Raw genomic sequence first — 18,868 nt, 5'->3', positions numbered from 1 at the left:
TTTATTTCTTTCCTGGGATCACTGTTCCACCTGGTCCTCCCTGTGATCGCATGTGTTCCATCCAGGTGCCGACTTCCTCCCACTTCCAAAGATGCCGTCTAGGTGAACTGGAAACTTTAAATTGACCATTAAGTGTGCATGCGAGTATGAATGTGTTTTTCCTTCCATATGTGACGCACAATTTATTTTTTTAGGTTGGTCAGGTCATATAATCCCACAGTAACTTCTGACCTGCAGAACGCACTGAATTTCCATTGTATTCATAATAAACACACTGGACGGGTTACTACATACAGACATCATTCACTCACATTTACACCTACAGTCAATCCTGAGGTCAAGAATAGCTTAATGTCCACGCACACTGGGATACGCCTCTGCCACGCCATGGCCACCAACACAATAAGTGGCAGAAAATTAACTGATGGATAGAAACAAATGCAGGCAAATGTGTCTGTATGAAGGCAATTTAGTTATCACTAACTGTAAATGAGTATTTTCCACAGGGGAACAGAGAAGTGACATACAGAGTTCAATTTATAACAGAATGTTACAGCATTGTGTATTCTGTTTATTTAATTTCTGTCAAAGAAAAAAACTTAACATTCTGGTACAAGAATAACAGGAGGGTTATTTTAAATATTTTTTAAATACTTGTTACACTCATTAACAGTTATAAGGAAAAACATTTAAGGTTATGTTATTACATTTTATTCTAAGTACAAGATACAAAAATGAAGTAACACACAGAAGCACATGGTATATTTTCATATGCATATTAGTGTTTATTATACAGATATATATAGAGTTCATATTTATTTATGTACAAAATATACACAAAACATGATTGATTTGGAATGTCAGCTTTGAAAAATGATTTTAACCACAGAATCTGGATCCGTCTCCAGAGTGGAGGTGACACACTGCCTTTGGTCTGATCTAAAGAGAATTTCTCTAAATAAACAGGAGAAGACAACAGAATAATGCAGCCGTGCATTACTGTAGAGCTGAATAAACTTCAGCTCCGCAGTGGGGAATCACTCGCCTGTCTCTGCTTTTTACACACATGCCAGTCTTCACCAGCTCTCGGGGCGTTTGCCTTTCAGCTGCGTGCTATAGTGAGTCTTTGCACAACTGTGTCCATGTGTGTTTGCAACATGCATCCTGGGGGCTACATTAGCTCCAGATCTGTCAGCGCAGACAGGATGCCGGCTTCATCTCATACTGTCAGAGGTTTGTTCTCTGTAAACTACACACCATGGAGCGGATCCAAACATGCAAGAAAATACGTACAGTAATTTCTGTATACCTGGAAAAAAAACACACACAAACACATACACCATAAAGTGACCATGGCACATCAATGTTCAAGCTACAATCAGCACATTTCTCTTCTTGAAGTTTCTTGGCAATGTAAATGTGCTTAAACAAGCAAACATATGAAGTTTTTCCCCTCATATGATTCTTTTTTTTACTCCAAATCTATACTTTTAAAACCAAAAAGCAGGCACAGACTGAATCAGTGTTATTCTTAGCTTAACTGAAATAATAAAATCTCTATAAGTTTTGCTGTTAAAAAAAAAACTTGAAAGTGAATTTCATACTTGCCAGCTATTATGGTTTTGGTATTCCAACCTACATTTGACACTCGGGCTACAGTGCTGTGCATTTATGCCCAAAACAATGCAAGTGTTTAAAATGGAAAAATAACAGGGTACACACAAAGCTGTTACAGACAGTTCTGCTACTTTCTCCTTCACTGGGGCAGCCAGCGGCGTTAATGAGAAGTGTAAAGGTGGGAGATCATGTGTGACAAAGTATGATTAAAAAGAGCAACTGTCCACTGAAACAAGAGACAAGCAAAGTCTACGCTTATGAACAAGGATGTTGTCTGCAGTTTGGGAACCCAAACCTTCAGTTTGTAATGAAGGTGATTCATGTCTCTTACTTCCTTGAAGCGGTTGCGTGTAAAACAAACTGCAGCTGCAGCAGGTAAACACAGATACACAGAGTAAATTAAGGTCTTCAATAATGATGTGGCATTCTCTACAGTTACTGGTTAACCATGTGTTGTTATATTTACAAAAAAAAAAAAAAAAAAAAATACAATTTTACAACAGAAAAAGTATGTTACATTGATAGCACACATGGTTTTACCAAAACATGTCTCCCAGCTGGTGGGGCGGGGGCATTGCATATGGTAAATGCACTGATTTTCCGGCCAAACGGGGGTTTGAACCGAGGATCCTCTGATCTCAAGCCCACTGCTTAACCACTAGAACATCACCTCCTGACATCAATAACATAAAACATCAAAAACATTTTGTAATGTTGGTAAATGTGAGCTTTTTCTTTACTAGCAAGAGAAAAATGTAAAAACCACGGATTTAAGGGGATCATCCACATGGGAATCTGTGCCTGTAGCCACGGCTAAAACAAAAATGATCAATGTTTGCCTATAGGAGTGTTTGTGTAACAAGCAGCTGTGATGGATTTTTAAAACCTTGGTGTTATTATAAGACCTGTTCTTGGGTTTGCCCTTGCAACTAATTCTGCTACAAAAGCCTGTTAAAACTTGTATTTCCACAACAGAGGAAACTATGGAAGCTGGGAAGCTCAACTAAACCTGTACTGCTCAGACGGGGATTAAAAAAAGGTCTTTTCAAATTATCCCCTGGTCACGATCTCATAACCAGGCTTTACACAAAAAAATGGCAGTTTCGGATCGTAACATTAAGTCCAAAGGAAAAGGACATTTAAACAATAGATTGCAAAAGGAGTTAATTAAAAAAGTTAAAAGGAGAGGCAGGCAGCAAACAAGCAGACAGAATAATCAGGTAATAGGACGCGGTTATGACTGAAGGGAAAAAAAAAGGCCTAGTTTCTTTACAGAACCAGGTTGAGCTGATTATGTCAAATATCTTTCTTTTATGTGTCAACAGGCAAGCGAGGAACACAAAAAGATGGAGTGTGCCTACCACGTGTAGCTTAAAATAACGGGAAATGCATTACAGTCGCACAAACACACACACGTCAGACAAAACTGAGCATAAAATGATGGATATCTACAAGCACTCACATCTTCATGTTTGGAGAAACAGAATGTGAATGTGTTCCACAATAAATAAAAAATAAATCTGCCAAGCAATCGCTCTGTCCTGTTCAGATTTACTGCAGATTCCTCTGACTGGAGTGTTGGTGTCTGTTTTGTTGAAAGATATCTGGATGTTTACACACAGTCATTTTCTAAAGACTGAGCTCAACTGATTTATTTATTTATTTTTTTCTTTTATTTTTTTTTGTAAATAAATGAAAGACAACTTCCTCAATGTGTGAAACCTGAAGTCTGCCATTTATGAGAACTCAATCTCAAATGTTTTTCATATCAGTGAGTAGATGGATCTTGTGGTTTAATTCGTGTAATGTGCAAGTGGTGACAAAGCCGAGAGTCTCAGAGCCACATCCGGTGTTGGAAATCTCACAGCTTGATGGACACCACACATGCACCAGCTCTGCCCAGACACAGAGGAGCTGTCTGAAGGAAGGGAAAAAAAGAAGAGAGAAGAAACACAGTCACACCTGGTCCATATTGAGAAGCCATGACACTAATATACAGCTCTCAATCACCACTGTCAACTACTAATAGCAGATCTTTAACTACTACAACCCCTGGCAAAAATTATGGAATCACCGGCCTCGGAGGATGTTCATTCAGTTGTTTAATTTTGTAGAAAAAAAGCAGATCACAGACATGACACAAAACTCAAGTCATTTCAAATGGCAACTTTCTGGCTTTAAGAAACACTATAAGAAATCAGGAACAAAAATTGTGGCAGTCAGTAACGGTTACTTTCTTAGACCAAGCAGAGGGAAAAAATATGGAATCACTCAATTCTGAGGAAAAAATTATGGAATCATGAAAAACAAAAGAGCGCTCCAACACATCACTAGTATTTTGTTGCACCACCTTTGGTTTTTTATAACAGCTTGTAGTCTCTGAGGCATGGACTTAATGAGTGACAAACAGTACTCTTCATCAATCTGGCTCCAACTTTCTCTGATTGCTGTTGCCAGATCAGCTTTGCAGGTTGGAGCCTTGTCATGGACCATTTTCTTCAACTTCCACCAAAGATTTTCAATTGGATTAAGAGCCGGACTATTTGCAGGCCATGACATTTGTTGTGTGTTGGGGGGTTTGGCTGGACATTTGGGTGTTCTTTTCTTTTCTTTGCTCTCCAGGTGGTATGCAAACTGATTTATTGTCTGTGGAGAAGGTGCTGACAGAAGAGTCCTTCACCCTCATCAACGTAATGTGCAGCACCTGTGGATGGTGCTCACGTGCAACCTTGAGGACTTTCAGCTGAAGCAGATAATGAGATGGCGTTCTGCATTTAAGCCATGTGTGATTCGAGCAGAATTGCCGGGAACTCGACCTTGTGACGTTCGTTTGTGAGACGCTGAGGACCGCGCCTGGGTTTGACACATCGTGCCTGTGAAGGAGGACGGGTGAGGGACACATGCTGTCAGCACACATCAGAGGTGATTGATTATCTGAATAACCGTTAACAGTAACTTGGGATTTTGTTACGCAGTATATTTGAACATTGATGAGAATTGTGCAGCTCTTCTCACTGCCGTGGCGTGCGGACTGATGATCCTCCACCTGTTGTGAGAAGCTGCTCATTTACATAAAGCTTAAATTCAGACCTGAATGTGTTGCTGATAGTGTGTGCCTTTGAAGGATATTAGTTGTAGCTGCTGACTTACCTCACCTTTTCTATCCTTCGCAAGAGTCGGTTTGTCATGTCCACCTGGGGGGTGTTTGGCGGTGAACGTGGGTCCAGAAGCGCCGGGCTTCGATCCTTTTGGGCGCTGGAGAGCGTGCCGTCCTTCACTCCGCCAGACTGACGCAGTTTACGTTTGTACACTTTGTATTGCACAGAAGGGGGAAAAATAAAATTGTTTTGTTATTGGAACCGTTTTCTGGTTGTTTTAGCGCTGGGTTCCGTCAGACGCAGGTCCGCTCCTCAACCCACGTCGACACATAACAACATTGACCCTATGTGTCTTTTTGCAAGGAATGTTTTCACAGTTTTTGCTCTATGGCAAGTTGCATTATCATCTTGAAAAATTATTTCATCATCCCCAAACATCCTTTCAATTGATGGGATAAGAAAATATTAACGTAAACTTATGCATTTATTCATGATGTAATGACAGCCATCTCCCCAGTGCCTTTAGCTGACATGCAGCCCCATATCATCAATGACTGTGGAAATTTACATGTTCTCTTCAGGCAGTCATCTTTATAAATGTCATTGGAACGGCACCAAACAAAAGTTCCAGCATCATCACCTTGCCCAATGCAGATTTGAGATTCATCACTGAATATGACTTTCATCCAGTCATCCACAGTCCACGATTGCATTTCCTTAGCCCATTGTAAGCTTGTTTTTTTCTGTTTAGGTGTTAATGATGGCTTTCGTTTAGCTTTTCTGTATGTAAATCCCATTTCCTTTAGTCGGTTTCTTACAGTTTGGTCACAGACGTTGACTCCAGTTTCCTCCCATTCGTTCCTCATTTGTTTTGTTGTGCATTTTCGATTTTTGAGACATATTGCTTTAAGTTTTCTGTCTTGACGCTTTGATGTCTTCCTTGGTCTACCAGTATGTTTGCCTTTAACAACCTTCCCATGTTGTTTGTATTTGGTCTAGAGTTTAGACACAGCTGACTGTGAACAACCAACATCTTTTGCAACACTGCGTGATGATTTACCCTCTTTTAAGAGTTTGATAATCCTCTCCTTTGTTTCAATTGACATCTCTTGTGTTGGAGCCATGATTCATGTCAGTCCACTTGGTGCAACAGCTCTCCAAGGTGTGATCACTCCTTTTTAGATGCAGACTAACAAGCAGATCTGATTGATGCAGGTGTTAGTTTGGGGATGAAAATTTACAGGGTGATTCCATAATTTATTCCTCAGAATTGAGTGAGTCCATATTTTTTTTCCCTCTGCTTGGTCTAAAAAAGTAACCGTTACTGACTGCCACAATTATTTTTCCCTAATTTCTTATAGTGTTTCTTAAAGCCAGAAAGTTGCCATTTGAAATGACTTTAGTTTTATGTCATGTCTGTGATCTGCTTATTTTCTACAAAATAAACAACTGAATGAACATCATCCGAGGCCGGGTGATTCCATAATTATTGCCAGGGGTTGTATAAACTGACATAACAGAGATATGCAGGCTGTTTTTCCTTCCTTCTCCTATGTAAATAGTTTGCCATATTTTCATTCATATGTAAATGTAGACCATCACCCTCACTGCTGCAACTGAGTCACGGTTAATCAGCGATCCCATTCAGAAGGATTCCAGAGTCTCTATCACAATCCAAGTTTATATCCTGTCTCCTGCATAGCCTTAGAGGATTTCCAAACAAAGCCGCTGGAAGTATGTGATTTTGTAGGCATGCACCCTGCTGAGGAACCAGAGGCGGGCCCATGCAGAATACAGAGAATATTCAGGCACAGAAGGATGAAGATGAGCTCTGATATTTTGGAGCATTTGGGGAACATTAACTGCATCCTCAGTTAATCATTAGCCCTGCTTTTTTTCTACCAGATTGCAGAACAGAGGTATTATGGGTGGTTGTAGTTTAAAGTGGGGTTTGTCAGTCAGACCAGCTTTGCAGGAGCAGTGTTGATTAAAAAGTGGACGCATCTTCCCTGATGATAAATTTTGAACACTGTTAATTAAATAAGACTGCGTGAGTGCTTTAACAGTGGTAAAATGTAGAATAATGGGTCCAAACCTGGGAGGACTTGAGCAAGAATCGCAAGATAAATCTAAGGGCTTACAACATGATTACCAGATAGGAATCAATTGGAGGATCAGGAGAACTAGTTCTTTAAATACTACATATTATTTTATTTTTTAAGGTGCACATCATGAATTATTACTTGGTTTTCTAAACGGCACTCAGCATGTCTATTCACATGGTGCTATAAGCCAGGAGTCACTACCCCAGTTTCAGCAGGTACCAGGTCACCTGTCAGGATACAGGATGTCTGTTCCAAAACTGAATATTGCACCATAAAAAAAAGAGAAAGAAAGGGTCCAGTTTCATAATTTAACACACACTGTATTTAAAAAGCATTCCATTTTCAGCACTTAGTTTTTGCTTGTTCTAACCAGCTTTTTGTCTCACAAAGGGTTTTGTCATTGACATATTTTTGTGCATGAGAATCTGTGCCTGCAGCCACAGCTAAACCAAAATAATCAATCAAATCCACTGCTGGTCTGCTGTCAAATTTCAGCAAAGGACTTTAAATTTAAAGACCTTTGACAAGTAACATCATCAGGAAGGAATAAGCTAAAGTTTATCCCAGAGGTTATCTTGTGCTTTTGTTGGATTTACTCTGTGTAGAAGCATCAGAAAATGTTAAGACAGACTGGATTCAAACCTACAGACACAGTCATTCATTCAGTCATTTTTCTACCACCTATCCAGGTCTGGGCTGTAGAGACAGCAGACCAAGCAGCTCAACCCACACTTCTCTATCTTCAGCCAAGTCCTGTAGCTCTTTTCAGGGGATCTAAAGGCATTCCAAAGCCAACTGGGAAATATAATAACTGCAGCATGTCTTGGATCGTCCCTAGGGCCTCCTCCCAGTTGGACGTGGAAGACTGGGGAACATCTCACACCTCTCTGCAGCTTCTCTCCCCCTGCCATCCCCCCAATACCCCATCCCCGTAGAGACGGTGCCTGCTCCCAGACCACCAATAACAGCAAAATCTATTTAGCATAAAAATTCAAAAGAAAAATAATATAGCACCTTCAACTGACCCAGACTAAACAGTTAAATGTAGTCTATTAAACATTAGGTCTCTTCTAAGTTAGTAAATGATATAATAATTGATCAACATATTGATTTATTCTGCCTTACAGAAACCTGGTGACAGCAGGATGAATATGTTAGTTTAAATGAGTCAACACCTCCGAGTCACACTAACTGTCAAATGCTCGAAGCACGGGTCGAGGAGGAGGAGTAGCAGCAATCTTCCACTCCAGCTTATTAATTAATCAAAGACCCAGACAGAGTTTAATTCATTTGAAAGCTTGACTCTTAGTCTTGTCCATCCAAATTGGAAGTCTCAAAAACCAGTTTTATTTGTTATTATCTAGCGTCCACCCTGGTCGTTACTGTGAGTTTCCTTTGTGATTTTTCAGACTTTTGTCTGACTTAGTGCTTAGCTCAGATAAGATAATTATAGTGGGCGATTTTAACATCCACACAGATGCTGAGAATGACAGCCACATCACTGCATTTAATCTATTATTAGACTCAGTTGGCTTCGCTCAAAATGTAAATGAGCCCACCCACCACCTTAGCCCCCCTTTAGATCTTGTTCTTGACATATGGCATAGAAATTGAAGGCTTAACAGTATTCCCTGAAAGCCCCTTTTTGTTGATCATTCTTAATAACATTTACATTTACTTTAATGGACTACCCAGCAGTGGGGAATAAGTTTCATTACAGTAGAAGTCTTTCTGAAAGCGCTGTAACTAGGTTTAAGGATATGATTCCTTCTTTGTTATGTTCTTCAATGCCATATACCAACCACAGTGCAGAGTAGCTACCTAAACTTTGTGAGTGAGATAGCTTTACATCCTCATTGAGCACAACTTTGGATTGCTGTAGCTCCTCTGAAAAAGAGAGCCTTAAATCAGAAGTGCCTGACTCCGTGGTATAACCCACAAACTCGCAGCTTAAAGCAGATAACCCGTAAGCTGGAGAGGAAATGGCGTCTCACTAATTTAGAAGATCTTCATTTAGCCTGGAAAAAGAGTCTGTGCTCTATAAAAAAGCCCCTCTGTAAAGCTAGGACATCTTACTATTCATCACTAATTGAGAAAATAAGAACAACCCCAGGTTTCTTTTCAGCACTGTAGCCAGGCTGACAAAGAGTCAGAGCTCTATTGAGCCGAGTACAACCCCTGGCAAAAATTATGGAATCACCGGCCTCAGAGGATGTTCATTCAGTTGCTTAATTTTGTAGAAAAAAAAGCAGATCACAGGACATGACACAAAACTAAAGTCATTTCAATGGCAACTTTCTGGCTTTAAGAAACACTATAAGAAATCAGGAAAATAATTGTGGCAGTCAGTAACGGTTACTTTTTTAGACCAAGCAGAGGGAAAAAAATATGGAATCACTTAATTCTGGGGGAAAATTATGGAATCATGAAAACAAAAGAACGCTCCAACACATCACTAGTATTTGTTACACCACCTCTGGCCTTTATAACAGCTTGCAGTCTCTGAGGCATGGACTTAATGAGTGACAAACAGTACTCTTCATCAATCTGGCTCCAACTTTCTCTGATTGATGTTGCCAGATCAGCTTTGCAGGTTGGAGCATTGTCATGGACCATTTTCGTCAACTTCCACCAAAGATTCTCAATTGGATTAAGATCCGGACTATTTGCAGGCCATGACACTGACCCTATGTGTCTTTTTGCAAGGAATGTTTTTCACAGTTTTTGCTCTATGGCAAGATGCATTATCATCTTGAAAAATTATTTCATCATCCCAAACATCCTTTCAATTGATGGGATATAATTGACGGCCATCTCCCCAGTGCTTTACCTGACATGCAGCCCCACATCATCAATGACTGTGGAAATTTACATGTTCTCTTCAGGCAGTCATCTTTATAAATCTCATTGGAACGGCACCAAACAAAGTTCCAGCATCATCAATCTGCCCAATGCAGATTTGAGATTCATCATGAATATGACTTTCATCCAGTCATCCACAGTCCACGATTGCTTTTCCTAGCCCATTGTAACCTTGTTTTTTTCTGTTTAGGTGTTAATGATGGCTTTCGTTTAGCTTTTCTGTATGTAAACCCCATTTCCTTTAGGCGGTTTCTTACAGTTCGGTCACAGACGTTGACTCCAGTTTCCTCCCATTCGGTTACTCATTTGTTTGTTGTGCATTTTCGATTTTTGAGAATATTGCTTTAAGTTTTCTGTTCTTGACGCTTTGATGTCTTTCATTGGTCTACAGTATGTTTGCCTTTTAACAACCTTCCCATGTTGTTTGTATTTGGTCCAAAGATTAGACACAGCTGACTGTGAACAAACCAACATCTTTTGCAACATTGCGTGATGATTTACCCTCTTTTAAGAGTTTGATAATCCTCTCCTTTGTTTCAATTGACATCTCTCGTGTTGGAGCCATGATTCATGTCAGTCCACTTGGTGCAACAGCTCTCCAAGGTGTGATCACTCCTTTTTAGATGCAGGACTAACAAGCAGATCTGATTTGATGCAGGTGTTAGTTTTGGGGATGCAAATTTACAGGGTGATTCCATAATTTATTCCTCAGAATTGAGTGAGTCCCATATTTTTTTCCCTCTGCTTGGTCTAAAAAAGTAACCGTTACTGACTGCCACAATTGTTTTTCCTGATTTCGTATAGTGTTTCTTAAAGCCAGAAAGTTGCCATTTGAAATGACTTTAGTTTTTGTGTCATGTCTGTGATCTGCTTTTTTTCTACAAAATTAAACAACTGAATGAACATCCTCCGAGGCCGGTGATTCCATAATTATTGCCAGGGGTTGTATTCCAATTATTAAATAATTATTAATTATTCGGATTAATATTGTTTTTTAGTCTGGTTTAGTCTTGTGTGCTTTGGCACAGTGTGTTTCCAATCATGAATTGATTACTAATTGAGTGAGTGTTGTGTCTGACGGATGGTCATGCCCCTTTTGAAAGCACCTGCTTCCCATCAGTATTTAAGCTGTACCATCTTGTTTGTGAAGGACTCTGAGGAAGATGTGACTCTCACATCGAAACGTTAGGTCCCGTTGAAAACTTTTTGCTTTCAGCACCTTTAGTAATTTTCTGGTACTATTCCTGTGTTGCACCAGTTATTTTTCTTTTTTACAAGATATTTAATGTTCAAAATGATAGACTTTATAGTTTTGTGCAAATATCTGCTCATTTTGAAATGGATGCCTGAAACCACGTTTCAAAAAAGTTGGGGAAAGTGGCAACAAAAGACTGGAAAAGTTGATGAATGCTCAAAGAAAACCTGTTTGGAACATTCCACAGGTGAACAGGTTACATCGGAAAGATGTGAGTGTCATGATTTGGTATAAAGGAGCATCCTCAAAGGGCTCACACATTCACAAGCAAGGATGGGGTGAGGATCACCACTTTGTCAACAACTGTGTGAAAAAATAATCCACAGTTTAAGAACAAAGTTTCTCAATGTTCAATTGCAAGGAAATCAGGGATTCCACCATTTACAGTCCATAATATAATCAGAAGATTCAGAGAATCTGTTGAACGTTCTACACGTAAGCGGCAAGACCAAAAACCAACACTGAATGCCCGTGACCTTGATTCCTCAGGCAGCACTGCATTAAAAACTGACATCATTGGGTAAAGGATCTTACTGCGTCGGCTCAGGAACACTTCAGAAAACCATTGTCAGTTAACACAGTTCGTTGCTACATCTACAAGTGCAAAGTTAAAACTCTACCATGCAAAGCAAAAGTCATACATCAACAACATCCAGAGACACCGCCGCCTTCTCTGGGCCCGAGCTCATTTGAAATGGACAGACGCAAAGTGGAAAAGTGTGCTGTGGTCTGATGAGTCCACATTTCAAATTGTTTTTGGAAATCATGGACGTCGTGTCCTCCAGACGAAAGAGGAAGAAAGACCATCCGGATTGTTACCAGCGCAAAGTTCAAAAGCCAGCATCTGTGATTGTATGGGGGTGTGTTACTGCCCATGGCATGGGCAACTTACACATCTGTGATGGCACCATCAATGCTGAAAGGTACATCCAGGTTTTGGAGCAACACATGCTGCCATCCAAGCAATGTCTTTTTCAGGGACGTCCCTGCTTATTTCAGTAAGACAATGCCAAGCGACATTCCGCATGTGTTACAACAGTGTGGGTTCGTAGTAAAGGAGTGCGGGTACTAGACTGGCCTGCCTGCAGTCCAGACCTGTCGCCCATTGAAAATGTGTGGCGCATTATGAAGCGCAAAATACGACAACGGAGACACCGGTCTGCTGAATAACTGAAGATGTACATCAAACAAGAATGGGAAAGAATTCCACCTACAGAGCTTCAACAATTAGTGTCCTCAGTTCCCAAACGCTTATTGAGTGTTGTTAGAAGGAAAGGTGATGTAACACAATGGTAAACATACCACTGTCCCAGCTTTTTTGAAACATGTTGCAGGCATCCATTTCAAAATGAGCAAATATTTGCACAAAAAAAATAAAGTTTATCACTTTGAACATTAAAATCTTGTCTTTGTGGTGTATTCAATTGAATATAGGTTGAAGAGGATTTGTAAATCATTGTATTCTGTTTTTATTTACATTTTACACAACGTCCCAAATTCATTGGAATTGGGGTTGGACATATGTGTTGTATACTAGCGATTAAATATGTAAATAATTATCAGTGCTTTACTGCCTGTATTATTTATACATAATATAACCAAATAGACTAACAAGACATATTTTTAAGTGGTATACCAAACCAAAGCCTTCCTGATCATTTAATTTTATTTATTTATTTAGTTATTTTTCATTGAATTGGGTAGTTTGCATATTTGTGTGCTTGGTTTCATACCTGAGTCCACTCGTTCGTCTGAGGATCATAAGCCTCGACAGTATTTAGATACACCTGCCCGTCATAACCGCCCACAGCATAGAGACAGTCGCCAAGGAGACACACACCAACCGCATCTCTGCTGATGCTCATAGGAGCAACTGCCGTCCACATGTCTGTCTGAGGGTCATACCTGTGTACACACACACACGCACACACACACACACAATATACAAAGCAATGGATTCCATTCAAAACATAAAAAGATAGCAGCTGTACCTAAACATCAACTGTGTGACTAAAAAGACAAACTCACCTCTCCACACAGTCACTCAGGCGGGAGGCGAGGGAGGAGGCCGGAGCATCGTGACCTCCGATGGCATACAGGAAGCCGTGCCATGTAGCCACACCAACTCCTCCACGCCGTTTAGCCATAGGAGCACAACCACTCCACCTGTGGAAGAGAGTCAACCAATCAAAGTCAGAAAAAGTTCATAAATAAATAGTAAACTCAATTTGAAATTCCTATGAGGTTGAGCTGTGTCCTTCAATCTGTGGGCAGCCTCATTATAAAGAACAGCAGGTCAGACATAAAGCGGGAGAAGGTGATTCATTCTGGTCAAATGAAGTCTGTTGTCTCTGACCTGTTGGTGTGAGGGTCGAAACACTCCACTGAGCGTAGACAAGACGAGCCGTCACGACCTCCAACTGCATACAACCTGACGAAGACAGAGCAAAGTCTTATCTTCTGCACACACAAACACCCCCTGGACGTGCACAGGCCTGGACTTTGGAAGTCCCATTTCCATTTGCTGACACTGAAACAGATGGTACGAGTCATGTGGGTGCATTGTGATGTGAAGGTTTGAGAAGGATGGAGGGGGTGATTAAAAATCAATCAACCATCACTCTCAGGCATCACAGAACCAGAACCAGAACCAGTCAAGGAATAATGAACTGCATCAGGCAAAGAGCTCAGAGAATGAGCAACTCACACACACGCACACTGATTCACACAAATACCAACACACACACAAACACATACTCCTTCTGGGCATACTAGCTTGTTTCTGCATTATTAGAATCTGGAAAGCCTCTCAATACTGAGTCTCTCTGAAACCTACATAATAAGTATGAGTGTATGCCAATGCCATTACCCTGTAAAGATGGAAGACAATCAGGGGGACACCCCCCAACAATAAATATTACAACATAGTGAAGTCTTTGGGCAGTGTTAATTCTGAGTGCATGTGACATATCCCACTACAGAATATGAATCTTTCCTCAGTCATATGAACATCAACAAGCCCAGCCAACAGTGTGGAGCTGAAATTGTGACGTCGTGAGGGATTTTTTTTTTTCAGCAACCTAAAGAAAGAGATAAAAAAAATGTAACTTATTGTGAGGCACACAATCAAATGCATCCATTACATTTTGAGTGCTCTTGTACTCCCACAGACACAAAGCTTTTGGTGATCATTAACCTCCAAATCCATGTGTGCAGTGGTTCTTATCCATCTGTTTTCAGTGTACGTGCTCACTTACAGCCGTTTAGAAATGTTACACGCTAAAAGATGGCAGCTCCCAGCAAATCCAGGCACAGGCTATGAAAAGTTCTAATGGTGACCAAAATATTGATTCTTAATGGCGTGCTGATGCTACCAGTATGTGTTCTGGATGTGTTGCATCATGTTGTGGCTCTGCAACATTTCTGCAACTCTTGTAATGTTGACAGAAAAAGGTTTTGAAACAACATGGTTTGAAGCAGACTCTCTTCAGCAGCGTATACATTTTTTTAAAATTGGGTTTGATTCAGCATTTAGTCAGCTTAAGGCACCTTGTCTTTAGACGTTTGATTTTTCCCTTCCAATCAATGAATTTTGTACATTGGTCAAATGTGAAACATAAAAAACTGAAGCTATATCCATACAAGAAAGCTCATTAGACTTTTGAATGATTCCATAGTTTTTTTTAATCAATCCCAAATAAATAAATAAATAAATCCATCTATGAAAAAAAAAATCTATTTAAGACTTCAAAGCCTTGAGCAGCGTGCACGCTGTGGACAGATGTGTAGCTGCTTCAAGCAGTAAGTCAATCAACATGACATTCAAGATTGCATTTTTTTTTATTCTGAGACAAACATACAATTATTTTTCAAAACAACCAAAATCACAAAGTGTGCGGAAACGCTTAATGTCTATTTTACTGGTATCTGACATATCTGGCATTTTTACAAAATATGTTACTGCATTAAATCTCCTGTTTATGATTTAATTCGCTAAAAAAATGTTTTGGCTAATCTGTGGACATTCAATTACTATATTAAATTTTGAATCTGTACTGTAGCATTAATATGCATGTTGGGTTGGTTTTGGGTTACGTTTTCCACTTACTTTCCGTTAAGCACGGCCACTCCCACAGTGCTCCTGGGTGTAGCCATACTAGCAACAAAGGCTCCATGGCGACCTTGAGGATCCCACCTTATAGAAATAAATGAATCAATGCTTCAGTTGTACCACACAGTACATTTTACCTTAACTGCATCAAAGGTAAGATAATTTTTCACATACATCATGTCTTCTTTCCACCTGATTTTTCCTGTCCATGTTTGGGAAGGCACGTGAGCTCATCAACATCACATTCCCATTTTGTGTTGTGTATATGTGTGTGTGTGCATACAGTTTTTTCCTCCTCCTTTTTTTAATAATGCTCTCTTTTTAAGCAGCAGTGACTCGATTATCTCACTGAGAGTTCTCTATTGGTGACATAACGCTGTTAAACCTATAATTTATATTTCTATTGTATAAACAAAAACCTGTCTACTTGAATATAAACCCAGTAGCCACAAATAACAGTAAGGACTGGTTTCTGAAATACTTTCAATCAGTAATAATAATAATAAATACCACTTAGCTAAATTTTTGATGCATCTTCTCACCTTTCAACTGTGCTGAGGTAGCTCCATCCGTCATGTCCTCCGACTGCGTACATGGGCCCCTCCAGCACAGCTACACCTGTAACACACAATCACACGCAGATTACAGTACTTCCTGACACATAAAAAAGTCAACAGTTTGGGGGGAAAAAAAGCAAATTTAACAAATTTAGGAAAAGATGTGAGGTTTTATTGTTTGGACAACCACCCCAAGGCCATTAGTGGTGTAAAGCAGATGTCTCAAACTCATTCCAGAAAGGCAGAGAGGGTGCAGGTTTTCTTTGCAACCACCCACTCCACCAATCACTTTGAGCAGGTGGAATCAGTTAATCAGTGAAATCACCTAGTGGAGTGGGTGGTTGCAAAGAAAAGCTGCACCCTCTCGCCCTTTCAGGAATGAGTTTGAGGACCTTTGGTGTAGAGACTGCAGCGTGTTAACTCCTCTACACTGAAGGCATGTATTTACAGAAATGTGTGGAACACAGAGACAGGCACCCAGTCCCTCTTCACACACATTCAAAAATTTAAACATAACCTACTTATGAGACACTTTAAAAATATGTCACTGTTATCTTGCACAGTGACAGACTAACCTTTAACACAACTAGCGCGTTGCCCATGGGGATTCACAAGCTCTAGATTGGGTAGTGTTTATAAAATAGGTAGCTGACATTTTTCAAGGGTGGTAATAAATTATGTAATGTTTCTATAATGATTTGGAATGGCGTGTGAGTCCAGAATGTAATTATCAACATCCATTGTTCACTGTTAGGTAATATCTGTAGTTTCTTCAAAAATATTAGTCCTATGAACATTCCATTATGGCAGTGTTCATCCTTGCCCAAAATACATAAGCGTACCAAATGGCAAATGCCAGCTCTCCCTCAGTTTCTCCGTGTTCAAAGGTGTATACACACACACACGCACGCATACACGAACACAGAGGCCACTTCACTTTTAATACACAGATGCCCAGAATTCACCCTGTTGAACAAGACAAGAGCTTTTTCTTCAACATGGTATAAAGCAACACACACAGCTCAAGTGTCATTACTAGTTTCCATTCAATGGAGCTGTTATTACACTTAACACCATTATCTACTAAATCACAGCAACACTTCTTCCTCATGTGGGTGTGTTGGTCTTCAAATGAGCTGTGGTCAGGTACAAGACTGGCGCATTGATATTGTCCATCCCAGAAATCACGTGCACCTGAAACCATCAAAAACCAGGTCTAAAGTCCAGCGCTGTATAAAGAGTGTAACACTGAGATGCCCTAAGAAAAGCAGGTTCATGTAAACCCTGCTTGTCTGCACATATATATGACAATATTAATATGCAGCCAAAACTGTTGCCCCTCAATGTGCATATTTGGCAGGGCACAGTCTGTGATGTGAAGCTGAAACAACGCCGTGGAACAAGGTTGTTCGTGATGCCCCCCCTCCAGATATAGGCAACATTATGTATAGATGCCATATAATCACAAGGAAAGTGATTTGGAAACAACTGTCCTCCCTGCTGCTTCACTGCATTACCTCTCACTTACACCCCTGTGGCAGGTTGGCACTAATCCATTAACTCTCCAGAAATCCATTCACTTAGATCCACTTTCTCAAACCACAGCTCGTTGTGTGCCTGGTGCACTCAGGTTTAAAAGCAAGCACAAGTCCTACTCTGGTTGATATGTCAGACTACAAAGTGCTCTTGCCTAATGAACATGGCAAATCCACCCCTTTGTGCCCAGCCTTGTCCTGATATTTCCCCAAAATAAATAGCAATGTGCACTTGGACACACCCCAAATGAATTTGTACCCTCAGCATCACGTCTTTTTTTTTCATTAATTCAATTCAGTTTATTTATATAGTGCCAAACCACAACATAAATCCAATAACAACATAAGTCCTTCATTCACAAGGGTAAGGTCAAACCTTTATCCCCTTGAACTCTTTGGACTGAACATATGGCGTGGTACACCTGCGTTAAGTTTCACTGAAATACACCCATCAGTTTGGCAGCTGTGCTTAAAGAATCACAGACACACAGACAGACAGGGTGAATCTTATATACCTACAGAAATGTTTTTGCACAGGGTATTAATACATAATGCTTCCTCTTTAGAGTCATTTCTCTGTGCTTGCACTTAAGTCGCAAACTTTATTGATAGGCAACATTAACCAGTGCAATTTGTACCGACCTTTACAGCCCTATTCAGCTCATGCATTAATATGTAATTACTACATTGTAAAACGGCACTGACCTAAGCCGTGCTGGAGTGGACATGGGTGGCATGACCTTCCATGTTTTGCTGTGAGGGTTGTAACACTCAACACTGTTGAGGGTCTTGAGTCCATCTCGACCCCCGACCACATAGAGACGGCCATCAAGAACAGCTACACCAAACTGCAGTCTTCGTCCACTCATGGTGGCAACCTGCTTCCACGTATCCTGACGCAGACAGTACTGCTCAATACTTGTAGCACCTGGAAAGCACCATATGACACAATCAAAGCCAGGGTGTTAAAGGGTGAAGGTACGTGGATCATTCATCTGTCCAGGTAACAACTAAAGCATTTGGATGTTGAGGTGTTTTTATATTTTCTGTCCATACCTCGTATGTAACAGGTTTTCCCTTTTGGTTTCCATTATTACAAATTTGTAGTATGCTGAAAGAGTGAACCTGGACACCCACTCTTGGGAAATTATGTAAAAGCAGATATAATACTCTGAGGAGTATTTGTTCATTTACTACTGCACACTCAGGTATAATATGAAGCTGTGCGTGTGTGCATGCTTTTGTGTGCAAACACAAATCTTGTGATATTTCACAAACGAGCTATTAGTTTTGGCTGAGATTATTTCAACCCATTAGTCTCATAATTATGTCTGGGTTTTGATGATTATAAGATTTATAGTCACAATTATTTTCTTTATTTCAAATAATGTGCTTCCATTTATGTGTAGACCAGTTGTTTATGTGCGAGTCACTGTTGTACCTTTTGTAGCATCCATGCCTCCGACAGCAAACATGGCTCCTACTGTGGCCTTGCGTGGCCGGGTACGGGCACTTTGAAGAAGTGGCCTCCGCTGGGGTAAAAGATGATACTTCATCCCCTCCATCAGCAGCCGCTGGCACTCCACACTGTCCGGAGCAAAGGGTTGGATTCCAGGTCTGCCAGGAACTACAAACACAAAGATACATGAACCTGAGGGGGTTGTCAAGAGCAACTCTGTGTGTGTCACAGTGTATCAGTACGTGTAGACGTTTGAGGGTCAAGAGAAA

General features: G+C 40.3%; 1 protein-coding gene across 1 annotated transcript in view; it reads right to left on the bottom strand.

The window, feature by feature from the left end:
• Nucleotides 1–2,538: 2,538 nt before the first annotated feature.
• klhl5 (kelch-like family member 5) overlaps nucleotides 2,539–18,868 on the bottom strand; it is a 57,343-nt gene continuing 41,013 nt past the window's right edge. The window contains 10 exon segments of the mRNA XM_034188227.1: nucleotides 2,539–3,535; nucleotides 12,671–12,842; nucleotides 12,966–13,103; nucleotides 13,294–13,368; nucleotides 15,046–15,132; nucleotides 15,591–15,666; nucleotides 17,846–17,859; nucleotides 17,861–18,068; nucleotides 18,582–18,734; nucleotides 18,737–18,767. Coding sequence (XP_034044118.1) covers nucleotides 3,479–3,535; nucleotides 12,671–12,842; nucleotides 12,966–13,103; nucleotides 13,294–13,368; nucleotides 15,046–15,132; nucleotides 15,591–15,666; nucleotides 17,846–17,859; nucleotides 17,861–18,068; nucleotides 18,582–18,734; nucleotides 18,737–18,767 — 1,011 coding nt within the window. The 3' untranslated portion in view covers nucleotides 2,539–3,478.

Source organism: Thalassophryne amazonica, chromosome 15, assembly GCF_902500255.1.
Source record: "Thalassophryne amazonica chromosome 15, fThaAma1.1, whole genome shotgun sequence".
NCBI classification, from domain to species: domain Eukaryota; kingdom Metazoa; phylum Chordata; class Actinopteri; order Batrachoidiformes; family Batrachoididae; genus Thalassophryne; species Thalassophryne amazonica.
This window is presented reverse-complemented; position numbering and strand designations above follow the sequence as displayed.